At 32.6% G+C, this 19,553-nt stretch overlaps 1 protein-coding gene across 4 annotated transcripts in view; it reads right to left on the reverse strand.

Moving 5' to 3' along the window:
• The window catches only part of LOC142329766 (putative cytochrome P450 CYP44), a 45,589-nt gene that overhangs the window by 12,062 nt on the left and 13,974 nt on the right, over window positions 1-19,553 (reverse strand). For 3 of the 4 annotated variants that reach the window (XM_075374540.1, XM_075374538.1, XM_075374539.1), the window contains exons 2-4: window positions 15,584-16,061; window positions 11,426-11,628; window positions 5,234-5,353 (exon numbers count right to left, since the gene is read on the reverse strand). In XM_075374540.1, the coding sequence (XP_075230655.1) occupies window positions 5,234-5,353; window positions 11,426-11,628; window positions 15,584-16,033 (773 nt within the window). In that variant the 5' untranslated portion in view covers window positions 16,034-16,061. Of the gene's footprint in view, window positions 1-5,233; window positions 5,354-11,425; window positions 11,629-15,583; window positions 16,062-16,889; window positions 16,995-19,553 lie in introns of those variants that run through there. The other variant, XM_075374541.1, reaches the window with a different exon arrangement.

A 19,553-nucleotide genomic window follows, 5' to 3' on the forward strand; every position in this document is an offset into this window, starting at 1 on the left:
ATAAGTATGTTTACTTACGCATACGTACGGTCCAGTATTGTATTTTTATTCGTGTCATTTTTCTGTTTTAATTTTGAACGATGAAAAACTTGTGCGTAGTGTTTATAAAACCGTAAACACTGAACACTAAGAACAGAATGTTTTAAAAACATAATGTAGGCCTCTTGCTTTATTCTTTTAAAAAAACTAGTTCTTTACGTAATTCACTGTACGGCGTTGTTGTAGGGGATTAACAGATCTGTCTCGCGAGAGGCGGTCTCTGTTATCGCCGGAACGAAACCGATAGATACCGTAGCTACGGAACGTAGCAAGCTTTAAATTTCCAAGAAGAAAAGTCTTCTTACCCCGGGGCGTATGCGAGAGATTGAAGACCGAGGTTTAGAATCTTGGAAAGTTAGTTCGAACGAATCTTCTACCGGTCGATATGCGCATGTTATCTTCCCAGATGTCACAGGTTTGCGAGCGATTAGGTGGGTTTCCCCCGATCGATGTATCACGCAATTCCTCTCAGGACGTGGTGCCTTTAGGGAAATATTGGCTAGGTTTGTTTTGGTTGACTCGGTCCTCTGCCCGGATTGTAGGGTCGACGACGCTGTGGACCACGTCCTCTATGTTTGTCTCCGGTAGGAGGCTCAACGTACCAGAGTTGTTAGGGAACTCGAGAGAGTAAACTCCTTTCTGGATCTGCGGGTCAACTGGAAGATCCGCAGAGAACGGTCAATAGCGGGTGGCTTCCTTCGTTTTTTCGCACTGCGCAGATCAGTTGACGGTGTCTGAATAGAGTAGTACCCCGCGTGGCTAGGATTCCGCCTGTACATTTGATTGGCTGGAGGCAGGCGCATCGGCAGCGAACCTCGTTAGTTATTGAATTCTAAAGTAACTGAATTCTTAAAGTAAAGTTAGCAGATCATTGTCGGCGGGGTAGTGTCTCCGCTACCGACAGGTGTGGTAGTCCATACCGCCGAGAGGTGTGGGCGCTCTCTTGCCGAGGACGAGCCGATTGAATATGATAAAGTAAATGTCACGCGGGACTCTGCGATGTTGATGAGTAGGAGCAAGAGGTCTGTCCTCGACTCCCTGGTAGACCAGACCGGAGTCCGATTATTTGCAATTAAAGTGTTAGAGTCTTTCAAGTCGATCAGTTGCGATTAAATCAAGGGAACCGGGTCTAAATTATCGTTGTTGCGATCGGCAAATGTTGAGGTACGCTCTAGTGTTGAAGTCTGAGACATTTACAGTCACTAGTAGTTAGATTTAAAGTACTGGACTAGGCGTGGAGTTTGTGCTTCCGCGAACTCGGTTAGCTCGTTCAGAGGGCAACGATGTAGGATAGAAGAGAGAAGATGTCCGAAAGAAGCCTGCGTCGAAGGCAAAGGCCGAGTTAAAATTCACTGATGTAAATGTCGACCGAGGCGTTTACCGCAACCGAGACCTGGCTGATGACTGTGAGATGCGATCAGAGGATCAAAGGACAACCTCTGTTCAAGCCCATCAGGGCTAGGAACGAGAGGGAATTGTGTGGCGACCGGAATCGCCACAAGAGGTGTCTTTCTCTACGGAGGTTGGAATGTACGGCACTAATGTTGTTTCATGTTGTCATTTAAAATTTATTGATCGCTCTAGAAAATGGTTAGTTTCAGAAACCTTTGTTATTAACCGCCTAGCTGGACAAAACATTTCGTTTACGGTTTTAAGTTTAGTAATTTACTTGTAACTTCTTCTTCCTCTTGTCTTCATCTTCCAGAATAGGTAAAGGCTGTGTTATCGGCGCTTCAAGTTCTTCTTCCATGAGCTCTTCCTTGTTGCAGTCCATCGGCTTCTGAAGATATAAAACATCGATTTCATTAAAACCTTCAACTTGAATTTTACGTGCTATTTGCACAATATCATTCACAATTTTATCAGAAGTTTTGTTTTCTTTGTTTTTTCAGTTTTCATCTTAACAATGTCGGGCCACAAATTCCATCACCGTGCATCGATCGCTGATAGTTTAATTTCATAAACCGATTCCTTAATGTTTGATATGCAATCTGCAACGGTGTAATTTTTCCACCGCTGACTTACAGTAAATGAATTATCCACCTCTGTTTCACTTATCAATCTGCTGAAAGCCCACCGCAGATAATATGCTTTGAAAGCAACGATAATCCCTTGATCCAAAGGTTGAATTAAAGCTGACATATTTGGTGGCAGAAATAACACTTCTACATTAGGAAACAAAATCTTACTTCTTCTGGATGTCCTACAGCATTATATATTAAAAGATGAACTTTAAATGCTTTCAGATAAAGTTCACCATGTTTCACAAAAAAATGAAACCACTCAATAAAAAGAGATGCTGTTACCCACGCTTTTTGTTTTGATTCCCATAATACTGGTAAATTATTTGTATAATTAAAAAATTTTTTAATTTGTTTGAAGTTATACTAGTAAAATTCACTCTTTAGAAAAATGGGTGGGGCAACCGTGAATGCCAAACCCGCAAATAGCAAGGGCTTACTGTGTTTGGTTTTTTGCACAATACTAACTACTTGATAATTCCAACACAAATATTGATCAATGATGATTCCTAAATTCTTAGTTTGCTCAACATTTTTATAACTTCCTCTTCAATACACAAATTAAATTCAGTGGATAATACATCAATGTGATTTTAAAATGTAATGCATTAATATTTAATGATAATTTATTTATATGTAAGTAGTCTTTTATATTCTTTAATAAATGTTGTGCCTTTTAATTAGTTTCAACCCAGTTATTAGGTATATATAACAAAGCCATATTTTCTCCATTTGATACTGTTACATTCAGTATCTGAGTTCATTATAAAATTACTATTTATATATAATGTAAATAACAATAGACCGAGTATTGTACTTTGTAGTACTCGATGGTACTCCAGTATCTATTGTTATAGAATTACTATTAATTTTCACAATTTGTTTTCTATTAAACAAACAATCTTTTATTAATGGCAATACATTTCCTCTTATACAAATATTTTCTAATTTTTCTAAAAGTATTTTATTGTTAACAGTGTCAAAAGCCTTTGCCAAATCTAAAAAAAATTACAGCTACTGTTTTTTACCATCTAAATTTTCAGCAATCAATTTTGTAATTTCAGTAATTTCACCTTTTCTTCATTACTTTTTTAAGACTAAATTAAGACTTAAATATAATTTTGTACTTTAAAAAAAATAATTGATAATTTTGTATGCAATATCTTTTCAAATATTTTTGTAAAGTTTGAGATCGATGATATAGGCCAAAAATTTGTAGCTAGTTTTACTACTGCCTGACTTAAAAATAGGAATTACCTCTGGTGATTTGAAATGTCTAAGACGGATATTATAGGACAGATGTCTTTCTCAAATGTTAAACAGTAAAAATATTAAAGGATTAGTAATACATCCTACGAATTTCCTTTATGATTTTAGCATACATATTGTCTACACTCCATATTGTTTTTTTAGTTGCATTATCATATTTATAACTTCAGTAGAGGATGTTGATTTTAAAAATATTTTTTTTTTAATCGGGTGGTTTTTCTATTAGTTGTACAATTGGGTATTTTTTGCTTAATGTGTCCTTCAGTAACTTTTCCTACATTTCCAAAATAATTGGAAAAATAATAATTTTATCGAATCAAACTTCTCAAATACAAAGCTATTATACTATTATGCTAAAGTTCATGATGTAGGGTAGACTATTTCTGAGATATAAAATAAAATAGACAGATCCATATTTATAAAGTTTTGTATTTTTGCTATGTTCTTGCCCATGACAGTTGATAATGACTTTAATTAAAAACTGGTTTCTTTAATGACAAACCAAACCAAACCCTATGTAAGGATCAGTCAAATTTCAACTCGGCTTTTGTTTATAACATTTATTAGCGTAGAATAAAAAATATAAAACAAATTTTTTGGTTTTATATGTAGCCTCCTTTAAGTTCTACACATTTTTCCCGATACAAAGGAGCTTATAAATCCCTTCTCCATAAAAAGTATGAGGATGTGTCAGAGCACATCCTCATACTTCACTGTTGCTCTGGAATTAATACATACTACATTTTCACAATTCATAATACAGCTGGTCACTGCAGTAAAACTTTCACTTGTTAGGCTGAACATCATCTGCATTTCAGTCAGTTTGACATACTGATATACAAAAATACATTTACTTTAATGAGGAAGTCAGCAGGAAACCATTCCACTTCTTAGTTTCTCTAATAAATATGTCCTGGTATGCATACTGTTATTCTTGAATGGCTGTAGGAGTTTTTGGGAGTGACTTGTGACTCATGACTCATGTCAGTTGTCTACTAGCATTACATGGGTGGCACTTTACATAAATAAAGGACTTTTAAAGAGTTTTACCTTCAGAGACCATATAGAGGTAACTATGAAGCTCCTTCTTCAGTTAAGTTTCATTATGTAATTAAATGATGTTCAATTTACGTTGCTAATTTATTTACGTTTATAATTTCATATTGCTCAAAAGCGTAGAGGCCAAGGCTTTTGTGTGCAATGTGAAAAAATTCCATGCTAGTTGTAATATAACATCACATTGTTGTAATAGACTGTAGACTTCTATCATTACTATTTGTAAATTTTGAGGGAACGCAAGAACTTTGTGTAAAAGATAATGATATCAACAAAATTGAATTGGACAATACACAAAATATGTTTTAAATACTACATCATCAATGTAAAAAGCTATTGGTACACTCATTTCACATTAGGATTACTGCTGCCAATATGAGCCCTGAATCAAGAAAACTGACTTGATATCTAGATACTTCTGGAATTTCTGGAAATCATTAAAAAAATGTTATATTAGAATTGCAGTATTGATTATAGCAAAAGAAATTTCTACATTATTATCAATATCTTTTTCCTCAATAGCCAACAAATGGTAAATCTTTAATAGTTTAGTTTCACTGAATAGTTATTAATTTAATTAAAAGGTTGAGCTAAGATGAATTGTAAAACATTTTGTAGTGACTAATTCTTATTATTACTAAATTTTATAAGAGATTATTATTATTAGATGATTTTTTTTAGAATATACCATTTAATTAGAAATACTTGTAAATTACTCGTTAAATGCATTAGTTAAAGAGTCATGCTAATAAGTTCGTTTATGTTTTGAAATTCTGATTTTTGTGTGATCAGTATTCCTTGTAAATTTAGAGCATACATTGTATGTTCTAAATTTGAGTATCACTCACCTGTCTTTGGGTAGAGTACCCGTCTGTTTTATTGCTTCATCAATCTCCTTTATAGTCACTTCAAAATGTTTCTTGGCATTTTCTATCACTATATCTTCTGCTTTGACCAATTTCTTCCATCTACACAGAAAATAAATAGTTAAGAACATAAAAAATAAAATATTGAAATATTTAATATGAGAGGAGAAAAGATTGTTTCACATCATGTTCAATAGCGATTTTAATGAAAAATGTTTTGTAACTCATCATGAAATTTATTCTTTACACATAATACTGTATAATCTTTTGTGCAATCGTACTGCAAAATTCTGTCACAATTGGTTTTATAAGTAGTACCTTATCTCATAAAAATGAAAGAATTAGGTATTATTTCCCTATAAACCTATAATTAAAATCAGGAAAGAGTTAAAAAATATACATTATAAAATGAATAAGCATTTTATCATTAAAAATACTCATTTATAATTTGTAAAAAAATTTTATATTTTAAATGGGCTATACTTGCCTGATAATGGTTTTAAATTATCATTTCTTGAGAAAAAACATCGATCATAATAAAAAAAAAAAATTTTAAGTAAAACTAATGTAAATTTTAAATTAACATCCTACAGTGGCCCTTTTCATGATTTATTGTTGTGCAGATTAGGATGGAGCTTGGAGTTCAAGCAAGCATTTTATTCCTGCCTTCAATTGTAACTGGTCATTAGAATCAATTTCTTTTAGAATAATCATATCCTCATCAATGAGTTTAAATCTTTCAGTGAGTCTGGCAACACGTAATCTTCTTTTGTTTATGAACTCAGGCTTGTTAACTTTGTTGATGGCATAATGATTTTACATTTCCACCAATTTATGAACATGATCCGTATTTTTGTTACAATAGCACTGTAGAATACTACATTGATAAACTCTATATGCTTGTTCAAATTGTAAAATCCAGAGCCAACATCATGTACATATCCTCCAAAACACCAACAGACTGTTTGTACTGTACACTTATTCTTTCTATATTGATGGATAATGATGATTTTATTGTCTTTTGTTTAAAAATCTTTTTACAACGATGGTCAAGGCAAATTAGGAAAATTAAGTTTAAACATTTCTATACTTTTGGTCAGTTAATTGTTATTCTACATTTACTCAGACTCATTTTTAGCATATACAGTAATTTGAATGTCTACTAAAACATCATTACAGAATGGATTCATATATGCTAATGATGACCCCTACCCCTGGCAGAGTAATAGAATGTTTATATTCCATCTGTTAGGTTCTGTATTTGAATCTCTACCAGCCTTGGAATAGTTCTTACCCTACAGAGTAAATCTCTCATATTTATTTGAAAAATTAATAAATATATCTCATATTTATTTAAAATTAATAAATTAATGACTTCAGCAACATATTTAAAGAACTGATTGCTTTCTAAATATGTCCAGTAATATACTTTCCATACCCTGCCATAAGAATCCTTTTAAGCTTGTGCATCATAGAGATGGCGTCCACTGCTACTTGCCTAATGTGGTTACTAAACAGCAACTTCTCATCAAACAAAACACCTAGGTACTTATGAACTCGAACTCGGTTGATTACACAGCCATCCACAGTTCATCCTCAGAATTAAAAGTTCTGTAGAGAACAGTTACTTCAGAGAAAAAAATAAGGAAAAAGAGTGCAGAAATAAGAAAATGAAGATTGGAATGCAAAAAAAGGAAATTCAGTAGCAAAGCAAGTGGAGTCAGCAGTTTATTGTAACTTGCCCTATGACATCTACTTTGAGTGATGATTTGCTTCCAGAGTTATGTTCAAAAATGTAATGCAATTTGATCCAGAGTAGTATTCCATATAGCAGTGTAATAACACTACTACATGGCACCTACCTTGAAACAGCTAGGAAAATCATTTACCATAATGGCTGACTAGAATATTTGATTTGGTTTGTGTTTTTCAACTAGTTGGTATACCAATCAGCAAGGTGATTTTTAAATTGATTGGTATCAGGTTCAATTCCTAATAAGGGTTTACCTTTTTTACCTATCATTTCACCTTCTTTAGTAAACTACATATTGGAGAATATCTGAGGTCATAATAAAGATAAAATAAAATTTAATAGTGTATTTATAAAACTTTGTGAATTTATACATTTTATATCAGTTAAGCAGTGTTGATTATTTACACTTAATCTTTTTTGTGCTACCTGTAAAACTCGCAAGTTGTGGTTTCTGTTAAATGTTCTGAAAACAGCTTTCCATTCAGATCAACAGAAGAAGTTGTGGCATGAGATGCTGATGGCTTCAGAAGCAGATGAAAACGGTATCATCAAATGATGGAAATTAGAAATGATCTTAAAGGAAATGGAAACTAACTATCTGGAGCTCAAAAGTTTAGATGGAAATAGAAGAAAATGGAGAGATGAACATGGTGCAAGGAACCTGACTCAAGATAGATAACCTTATTATTTTAATATCTTTGTGCGCCTAATTTCTGTGGGGTAATTACGAAAGATGACTGTGTTCTGTTTAGCGCTTTAATACATTCTTTGTGAATGCAGGTAAATACGTACCAGTCTGCCTGGTGTATTGTTTAGTGCACTCAATGAAGTATAATTTTTACATCCATAAATAACACCTCACCTTTGAAACAAAATATCTCTGCATCTTCTAAATAACTCAAAAAGTAGAATCCTGAAAACTGAAAGTGCATGAACTAAATGTCAATGACTGACACTAACAACTTTGCTTCTGCAAATCACCAAAGTTAGAAGGAACTACATTCAATTTCACTTTAAGCTGTTTGTATTATTCACATACTAATGACCATAACAATAGAGTTAGAGAGTGCCATTCTTACTCTCGTAAAATATAAACTACATTCCCAAATTTATAGTTCACTGCAGTTTATGATCGTCTACCGCTTTTTGTTTGTGATATATTAGGTTTTGTTGTAGATTTCATGTGTTGTTTACTCTTGTTTTGATTAGTTTAACTTTGTGTGTAGTGTTTTCTAATAAGTTTATTGTAGTTTTATAGTAAGTTTTTAGTTATTTGTAGGTATTTTGTTAGTTTTTATGTGATTTGTGTAGTTTATGTTTATGACTGTCCACACTTCTTGATTCTCATTCGTGATTTATTAGGTTTTAAGTTTAGGTTATGTTTATTAGGGTGTATAGGTTTGTTATTCTAGGGTAGTTTTATTATTAGTCGTTATATTTTCTGTTGATAGAATTCTTATTTTGTTTCATTTTGTGTTCTTGAGAGATTATTTTGATTTGGTATTTATTGTTGTTTATTCAGTTAGTGTTTTGTATTATGGATAGTTTAGTTTTTATTTATATTTTCAGTTTATTTAGTTGTTTATTATTTTACGGATAAGTTAGATGGATCCCTGAGTTTATGCTGAACTCATCCCTAACACTGGGTAGTATAGCAGTTATATCAGCTCAGTCAGGTGGTTTAGGATCTGATAAAATTATTTCTGACTGTAGGTTCTGAGCTAGCCGCGGTACACCGATGTGAATGTCGCTTGTGGCATTTGTATCGGTGGCATCTTGACAGCGGCCAAATGAGTTATGTCTAGAGGCCATGAAGATGACCTCCAGTAAAGCCCCTAAGGGCTAGATACAGAGCGGGTGGCATAATGGTCCAACCGTCACATGGTGGGTGTCTTCTCTCAGGATTGAGAATATAAATAAAACCAAACGGTCAACATCTGGTGTTAGGCCTCACAGTAAGCAAAACGACACATTCAAAATATACTAAAAAATCACACAACATATTCATTGTTCTTCACTACAGAAATATACCAATTTTTTACACGTGAAACAACTATCAAAAACTCAACAAAATACTGATCTTGCATACATTAATAACTAAACATTCCCACTTACAAACAACATGTTACATAAATACAGAAAAAAAAAATAAATAAATACAACCATTCATCGACTAACAGGTTGCCTTCTTTAATCCTTAATCGCATTCCAACATGATAGTATAAGGGGCACAAAAACTGTATTATTAAAGTATAGAACATCAATACAAGAATATAAAACCCATATATTATAAAAATATTCGTCATCTTGGAAATGTTACATCCTGAAATATAGCTCTGAAAGAAGGCTATGAGCATAAATTCTCTTATGTTTAAAGACTTCTTTCAGAACCTTTGCTTGTTTGTAAATATACAATTTTTCTCAGAAGTTATAATAATAAATAAATAATAGTTTCTAAATAGTCTACCAAAGTAGACTATTAGTTTTGTTCTAGTAGAAGGAAATGAGTACAACAATGTTTCTATTCAATTAAAAGATTAATTAAGTGCTAATTAATAAACACAGTGATCCAGGAGAATACAAATTAAGTTGTAATACGCAAATACTGCATCGGTTAAACTGAAAGCCCATTCATCTAACACATATATAGAACATATAAGATTTACATACAACTAACTGCTAAATCAACTTTTGAAAATTACTTCAAGAGTAGGCATTTATATAAAAATAATAACTGCATCAAGTTGATCTTATCATAGCACATAAATGTGATATAAACTCACTACACATGAATACTATGAAATTACACAAAATTTGATAAAAAAAAAAAACACAAATGAAATAAAATCAAATATACGATTCGATCACATGCTAAGTAACTCTCGTAATAAATTATGCCTCAGTTTGCAGAGATGTGAGCTGTGGTGTTGATGTACTCCAGCAGTTAAACAACACTGCCATCTGCAGTTCAAGTAATGAATTTTTCATAATGTAGAAAAAATTATTGACGTATTTAGAAAATGAGCTGAATTTTTAATTAATTTTAAAATAGTTTAACGACAAAAATTCATCTTCTGATCGATAAATTTATTTATGGACAATACAGGTAAAAAATTATGCTTTCCAAGTAGATAACATTGCTAAATGTGAAGAGAATTCCCAATAATTATAACAATAATATTTCTGTTGCCCGTAAAGCAAAACTTTTGGGTGTTTTGCTAGATGAAAAATTCTTATGAGTTGATCAAATTGATTTAATTAACAACAAAATCACACCGCACTGTCTTCCTTTTAAGCGTTTTAATAAAACGCTAAGCTTGTCATCATCATTAAATATTTATTATGACTGTATATTCCTGTCTAAAGTATATAACCTCTTAGGGCTCACTCAAAAAGTCAGAATGAGTTTTCAAGATACAAAAATGGAATGTCAGATCGTAATCGATGCCCGGTAAATATGAATCGTGGAGATACAATATTTAGAAACTTAATTATGTTATCTTATCCTTGTGTTTACATTTATGAATGTGCAACCTTCCATTTTGTCAATAGCATGTGATAAGTATGTAATATGGGCTGGGATGACATCATAATACTTGTTCAGGCCGTATTTTTTTGAAGAGCATATGAACAGCGGTTCTTATTTTCAAATGTCGGAAAGACGGTTAATATCCTAATGTCTTGAAAATGGTATCGTGGAATGTATCTGGATACTACAAGGCAGTACTCCGACTCATTTTGCTTTCAAGTATATAATTTCCTAAATGAACAATCTCCAGGCCGCTGGATCAGCTGTAGTTCACAAGCATCATCAGCTCCATTGCGATATCCAACATGAAACTCCAACCTTATCGCACCTGACAACTCATAGCAGGGTATAATCAAGGCCTAAAGAAGAAATGCATAACAGTACAAAGCCTTTTGAACAGTAATTCTGGAGATGTTTTGCAACGTGTAAAACAGGATGCAAAAACACATTGCTCTGAGCTTTCAGCATGACAAGCAACCGGATAATAATTTACAAGTACAAATGGATATAAATATATTCTAAATTCACAAAATGTTTTTAAAGAAGATTTTGTTGATAATTAACAAAGTGAATTTTATAATCGATTTTTTTTTTGTTAAATAAATTTATAAAATAACATTAATTTTTTTTTAGTTTATGTGAATTCAAAAAAATGTATTTCTTTTAAAAATGTATCGAATTTTATATTTTAATGTATTTTGTTATCGGTAATAAATTACACACTATAATTATGTAATTTCCTTCTTTTAGATATTAAATGCGGTTATTAACAAAAATGTTCATTTTTTGTTTTTAAACATTGAATATTTGAAGCGTAAATAAATATCGGATATTTGTTTGCATACATTAAAGGTTTCTTAAATATCTATATAAGAATGAATTACATTATTACCTAGGTGTTGTTATATATTTGTATATAGGTAACGAAAACTTAAGATATGCTGACATAATGAAAACAGTCTTATTTGCATCCAGTACTGCATCGGCTTGGTATTCGCCATCATTTCTGTCAAGAGAACCAAGTCTTCTGTCGAAACAAATAATCCCTGAACTTTCCTGGGCCCATTTACCTAATAATTCTCTTAAATGTTTAACCTGTAATTCAAGTTTAGATAAAATTATCGATACAATAATTACGACTATCTGTATGTAACAAATATTGATAAACTACAGATGTTTATTACAATAATTTAAATTAACATTAATTAAAATAAAAATTGCAATTTTTCTTATTTTTACGATACACAATTTATAATTTTCTTTTTGTTAGAAACAAGGATAAGAATCAGCATTCAGTGGCAAAAATTGGCAGTATATATACATATATATTGTAAGAAGATCGGTATGTAGCGGGCCTGAGTAACGGATTCCTACCAATTATGAAAATTGTAGAAAAAATAATAATTGGGGAATCCAGAAAGGGACAAAAAGAGAACCAATTTAGTAAAGGTAACAGGTCCGCTTAACAATCGCTTTTTGTAGTACTGCCTTTTGACACACAGTAAGCAACTGTTTGTACTGTGAGAAAAGCTACCGGACCCGGTTATGGAATTCACGGGAACGAAAGCCTCGGTCGATCGTTCTCACGCTTCGAGTTGGGTCCGGTTCGACAGGTAAAGAACACAGAAGTATAAATACCCGTGGGAAGACGATTTAAAGTTTAGTTCTGCGTACTAATCCAGCGAGGAGTTCTGCGATGTGAGTTGTGTAAGTTCGGCGGAGTTCTGCGAAGCAGTCCAGCGAGGAGAGTCTGCGGTGTGAGTCTGCGAGACGTCAGTCAGCGACAGCATTCTGCGAGGAGAATAGTGAAGGAGCGAATTTCCAGTGTGAATTAAGTTCGATACGATTAAGGTGACGCCACGAGTAATTCCAGTTAACAAGAAATACTATCGGTGAGTTACTGTAAAACTATAAGTAAAAGATACAATCTACTAAACTTCATTCGTAAACCGTTAGGGTAGTTTTATTTATGGACAGCAAAGATATTGGCAGTGAACCTTATACAGAGTGATTTTTTAATCCTGTTACCCGATTGTTAATGTCTGGAAATTTTTTTCTAAGAAAGGGAAATTTTGTTTGGTGACACGAAGCGCTACTCAACCGGTATAGATACGACAGTGTGAGTTGATTCTCCTTGAGCTGTGTAAACTTTTGTGCCGTTTCCGGTCGTGTTACGAACAGAATGTCTTTTACCGTAGAACAACGAGTTTTCATTCTACAACAATACTTTGCTACGAAATCGTACGCGAGTGTAAAAGAATCATTTCTAATTAAATTTGTCGGTGTTCCTCCGCCAGAAAAAATGTCAATTTCTAGGCTAGCAAACCGATTTCGAGAGACAGGTGGTGTTTGCGACAGAAAACGTAGCGGTCGACCGACTCGCTTCACAGATGACGTTTTAGAAAATGTGAAAACAAGATCGCTCGATTCTCCACGGAAAAGTTTACGAAAACTTTCCACGCAAGTCGGTTTATCATATTCGAGTGTTCAGAAAGCCGCTAAAAAATCGAAATAGTATCCGTATCGCGTACGATTAGATCAAGAGCTTCAGCCTCCAGATTTAAACAAGCGATTGCAATCATGCCGTCGGTTTAGGTCTCTCGTAAACGATAACGGAATCGAATTTTTAAACACAGTGTTCTTTAGCGATGAAGCTTGGATCCATCTCGACGGTTATGCGAGCAGTCAAAACTGTCGCATTTGGACGGTTGAAAATCCTAACGCTTTACAAGACAAATCTTTGCATCCTGAAAAAATTGGTGTGTGGTGTGCTATATCTCGTCATCGTATTGTCGGACCCGTATTCTTCGAACAGACAGTAGACGGTGAAGTAAGACAGTAAACAGGAATATTGTGCGCCAATTTGTGTCCCTCCCGGAACCTCAAGAACGGTATTGCCGGTTTCAGCAAGACGGCGCTGCATGCCACACGTCTCGAGAAATCGTGGATTTTCTCCAAGAGTTCTTTGATGATCGAATAATGAGCAAGGGCTTATGGCCTCCAAGGTCCCCAGACCTCGCATCTCCTGACCGCTTTTTGTGGGGCTATATTAAGTCCGAGGTCTTCAAAAACAATCCTCACACGTCGATGAACTTAAATTCAATATTACAGACTTAATCGCGAGTATTTCCAATGCAACTCTTAAAAAGGTTTCTGGTAATGCGCAGAAAAGAGTCCGTGCGTGTATAACCGCAAGGGGTGGGCATTTTGAGCATATTATTTAACAATTACGTAAGTAATAGCTTTTTTTTAAACCTCTTTTGTTAGTAACAAATACATTTTTTTATTCCACCTAAATTTGCCTTTCTTAAATTACATTTAAAATCGGGTAACAGGACTTGTCTTATCGATAATCGTTTGTTAACAATAATTTGTTTGTTATTGACATGTAATATTTATATTGTTCACTATTACCATTATTGTCATTCTAATTATTAATTTGAGATTTTTTTGTCTGTTATTATTATTATCACAGTTGTCATTAATATTGATTTGTCTTGTAATTATGTTTATAAACCGATAAACTGTAATTATATAAGCATTCTAAACTGTCGATTTCTCAATAACCTGATAGAACCAAAGAACACGCGACAATATATAAAATACTACATTTACATATATAATAAAAACCGATAAATATACATAAATAGCAAACTTACCGATTAATATAAAAAGCTTTCAAAACCCATGTGTTCATCATCAATTACAAAACATTACAATACCCGGTAATTTATCACCATTATAAAATATAATAGCTTTCACTATCAAAAAAAGTTGGAGAATAAACCGGTTGTCATGAGAGATGTTTAGACTTTACATTACGATATTAATTGCTGAAAGACGTAGTATTACGTTATTGATGATGAATTTGTGGATTTTTTTTTATTGTATAATAAAAAAAGCTTTTTTATTAACTATGAATTACAGGTCGCTATTTCAAATTTAAAAAAATAAATAAATAAATACTTGTATCTAAAACTTATTAATTTATCATACACTGTTTACCGCTACATAATTGAAACAGTCGTATTATGGAAATACTCTGCCGATCTCTGGTAACAGAGGTAAGAATACTTACCCCGTGTATTAAAAACAACTTATTGCGTTTGAGAAGTTTTCTCACGATCAGCGTAGAAATTATCACAGGTATAGGTCTACCTATAGACTGTTTATTTTTATCGTGCGTTTCGATTTGTTTAAAAATTTACTATTGTCATTTTTGTAGTCGTAATACTCTGAAAATCTCATTGAAATACACGGCGACAGTATCGACATATTTTGTGGCGATCGTTGATGATCTTGATAATCGACGATAAATATATATCATTTATCTAATATTTGCCTATTATTTATATGTTTTAATGATTTACGAGGTTTTAAGTCGTTGTATGTTAATTTTTATTAAAAACACTAGTACCGGGCGATTTATCTGTAATATTTTTCCCGTATTTATAATTAGATTTATTATTAACGCTATTAAATTTATGTTTATTTTGTAATCAAAAGGATTTTGGGGACAACGAACCGCTAATATCGGCTGAATTGTAACGATACATTATTAAAGTTTAAATCACTCCGATGACAATGCCAACTCGTTTTTTGATACTATTATTAAATAGAAAAAGTAATAAGAAAAAAAAAATGAAAAGTCAAGTATTTTCCTTTTTTTTAATTAATTAAATATCGCTTTCTGAAAGCACTACATTATGGTAATCGTCTTACACCTTAATTTACGGTATTTTGTGTAGTATTTTTAACGCGTAACATATTTATTAAATAAATCATCCGACGGAATGATAACAAAGAACTTACCGACCGAGAGATATCTTTCATGTCGTTCGTTCTTAGACTATCAGAACTTAATCGTCATTTATTTATGCAGGAACACAAGATGCTCGATAGCAGTTACCGATTGTCGCTAATGAATTCTTTAGCGTGCGGAAAAGGCACGAGTATTACATTACGACTGTAATCGAAGACTTATTTCGTTTCTGTTTAAATGCAGTATATTCTAAATGAAATGTAAAAATGAAATAAATAATATATTTACCTCGCAGTTATTAGGATCTCTGTCTTGTAATATTCTTTCGGTAAGTTCATCGCCGAGAACGTTCAATTTGGGTAAAAAATGTTGGACGTCCTTAGGAAGTAACATTAAATGTCTAACCGATTTACGCAATCTGTACCATTCTTCTCCGTTTAAATTACCGAGTCCTAATGACATACTGTTCTTTTCTCTATACAATCGTATCGTTTCTTGTAATGGAATGACACGAGGTAATTTACCTTCGTTTTTGTAAATTGTTTTAGCATCATCCGGATCGAATACGTGAATTACTGTCTTATTACCGTATTTTTCTTTGACTAGTGGACCGTATTTTTTATACAGATGTTCCAAAACATCTTGATATTTTAATATACTATATAATCCAAATTTGTATTTATATAGATTTCCCCATATCGGCAGCGTTAAAGGTCCCGGTATTTTCTTTACGCTCATATTTCAATTTAATTCTGATGCCCAAATACTAGAAAAAAAAAAAAAAATTAATACATCGTAATTATATAAATACTATATATAATGCAAACATATTAATACATCGTAAATTAATAAATCGTAAATGAACGTTTTCATAATATAAACTATTTAATTAAATGCATACTAAAATTTAAAAGAGAAGAGATGCTTTAATACGCACATCTGAGATCTGGATTCGTACGTTAAAGCAGAGCACGATGCTTTGTCGGTTAACGTACAAACCTGAAGTTCTTAAATAGTTTCAGATAAGGTTTCTTCACCGCCGGTATTCTAGTATTGATTCGATGGAATTTAATTTCCAAAAGCGCAAGAAGAATTGCCGATATTTACGTCACGTTTCGTAAAATAAAATTTGTAATTAGTTACGTCGAGTGGCAGGTAATTATTTAAAACTTTACTCGTCTAATGTAGACTTAAAAAGGTAAAAGGTTCTTACGTTTTAATATACGCGAGGGATATTTATTCTTTATTCCGCTTAATGTACGATTAAATGTAAAACGTCCTTTTGGTTTTAGTATGATTGCCGACAAAATTCCTGAAAGGAAACTTTTAAAACAAATATAGAAAAGAACTTACTTTTAAAAAAAATTTAAGCGCACATCTTTTGCCGGAATGAAATACTGAAATAATTTTTAAACTCTCACAAAAAAAAATCAAATACAAACAGACATTGCATGTTTTCTGTAATCGATGTTTACTTCTATTTATCTACGTTAAAACGCAAAACGATTTAAGATTTTTCATTTATTTAAAAGTATTAAATCTTTTTCTTTTATTTCATTACAAAAAAAGTTGGCCGATGTGTTGCGTAACTTACCCGGCTTTGCTCTTGATGGAATATTTCTTCAGAAACGCCTTTAAGTATTACGATTTAATTAGGTAATATTTAAAATTCAAATGCGAAAAATATTCAGTAAAAAATTTTCAGTAAAAATCTTGGGTCCGATTTGAATCCCTTGATGAAATGACGTTTTTACCTTAAAAAAGCAGCGTTAAAAATACAATTAAGCAACGACAAAAAAATTCTTATCGATAATTTTTCTACGTTTAGTACCGATTACCTTTCTTAGCTTCATTATTTTAGCTTACGAAACTAAGAAAGCTAAGCGGTACCAAACGTAGAAAATATAGTAATCTTAGCTGAAAAGATAATTGTAATTATTATAATAATTACTAACAATCTAATCGATAACAACAATCGATAATTCCATTTAAGAATTTAAATCTTACTGCGAAAATAACCTCAGTCGGCCTTCATATGTTGATGATTGAGCATCGCTCCTGTTGACGCACGCACGTATGCACAAGTGCGAGCATTTTCGTAGCGTCCATTGCGCATCATTCTTAGAACACCTGCTGCGATAAACATATTTAATCATGTCCAACCGGTTTTATATCACCGGATGTCAATTTATCGCTCTTAGAACACCGAGCCCGGGTGTTAATTACTTTATTCTTAGAACACCGGATAAATAACTTCAACCGCGTGTGCGCAGTCATAAAGATGTTTGTTAATCAGTAGCACATGACCGGTGTCAGTTACTTATTAGCAACGGTCACAGTACACATCTCGTGCAACACTGCACTTCATTTACATTCATATATCATCCTCTGAAGTAATATCTTTCGGTGGTTCCGGAGGCTAAACAGAAAATCAAAGAAGTTACTTCTCGGAACACCGGATGTGAAAAATATGATTATTTAATCCGACCTGTTGCGTGTTAATTTTTCGTGGGAAGCGCTGACAGGGCGCGAAAGGGGCGGGGCCTGTAGAGTATTACGGGAAAATACTGCGCTGTGATCGGTCGGTGAAGCGGGTCTACCGCTACGGAAGTACAATACAATGGTTTTATCCGTATTTAAAGTTAGACGGTTACAATCCAGCCGACGAATAATTTTTTGAACCGCAAATGTAGAGTTTTCAAACCCTTTAAAACGATTATCTCTAATTGCAGACAGTTTCTGTTATCTGCAAAGAGGCTAACAAGATAAACGAGGGAACAAAAACGCTTTCTATACCTTGCGTGTATATTTTTGTGTATTCTTATAAAGGATGCGCTTTTTTAAAAGTACGACCTTTAGTCGTACCTTTAAAAAAGGTTTGTTGTTTCTCCATCGTCGAAACATTTTTTAATTCAATTTGTCGATGACTTTTTTTAAAATACCGGCAGAATTCTTTCGATACTCGTTAAATATTTACCCGTTACATTAAAAGCAAACATTACAACTTCCTGGGTATCAGTAGCAAATAAAAATAGCGATTCGTTAACAAAACCGTTCGAGGCGAACGGCTTTGCTTGAACCGGGTCGATGTCGACGTCACTGATATTTGAAATGTCAAAAAAAATTTATTAACGTCCTTCGCTTCAAGGTTAGGCGATGAGATAACAACGGATGTAGAATCCTTTTGTATTTTTGGTGACCTTATCTGACCGATTTATTTCTCAATCCGATTTCAGTTTTGATCATTTTTTCCAACATAGTTTTAGATTAAACGTTTGAATTAAATATTAAGTTATCGCAATATAATCGCTTAACATTACGAATAATTTTAGCTTACATTTTTTTAATAATTTTTCAAATAATTTTGGGAGTTATCAGACAAATTATAATCAAACATTCACAGGGACTTTTTAGCGTACAGCTAGATTTCAGAATCGCTTTAATAATTTACATATTTTCCATTTTCTGTGTAAAATTTTTATATATATTAAAACATTTTTAAATAGCAACTTTCATGTTTTTAAGTATGCATATTTTTATTATGACATTTTTATCTGACGGTAAGTAAATTTATGAGGTTAATACGAAAAAATTATATTCTATATCGTATATAAAATAACTTTTTAGGCTCTTAATTTCAATTTCTTTTTGCAGATATTTATTTTAACCGATCGGCGAGTGAAATAAAATTTTTTGCTGGCTACTTACCGTAACAAAAGTTTTATAAAAATAGATTATATTTTTGTAATTACGAGACAAAAAGTAGAAAACAAGAAATAATAATTTTTGAAAAAGAATAAACTTAATTTGTTAATTACCCGCGTACTAAAACTGTTCTGCGTCGTACTAAAAATCATTCTCTTCCTTAATTTTTGATTTCTACTTTTTCTTCATTCTTAATTTTATTAATGAACTCAACGTGAAAAAGATCTGCTGAATTTATCGGCTCGTCGATTTTCCTTCACCCGTTAAATACCTAGCCTGTTAAAGAACACTGCGCTTTCAGTGACTTCATCGATGAATATTATAACCGCATCGTATAGTTAAGTTTTTTCAAACGGTAGTAGGGTTTATAAACACGGTTTCAGACGACCTAGACCGCATCATATTGCTAAACCTTTTGTTACAATTTTTATTTTTTTCAGTAACGATTCTGATAATGCAAGTCTTGAAAAATTAATTTATTTTCACGAACAATTTAGCTATAAATTTATCATCGGTGTACTGTTGATTACCGATTAAAGGTTTACTCTATCGC

Source organism: Lycorma delicatula, chromosome 9 (assembly GCF_047948215.1).
Source record: "Lycorma delicatula isolate Av1 chromosome 9, ASM4794821v1, whole genome shotgun sequence".
Lineage (NCBI taxonomy): Eukaryota > Metazoa > Arthropoda > Insecta > Hemiptera > Fulgoridae > Lycorma > Lycorma delicatula.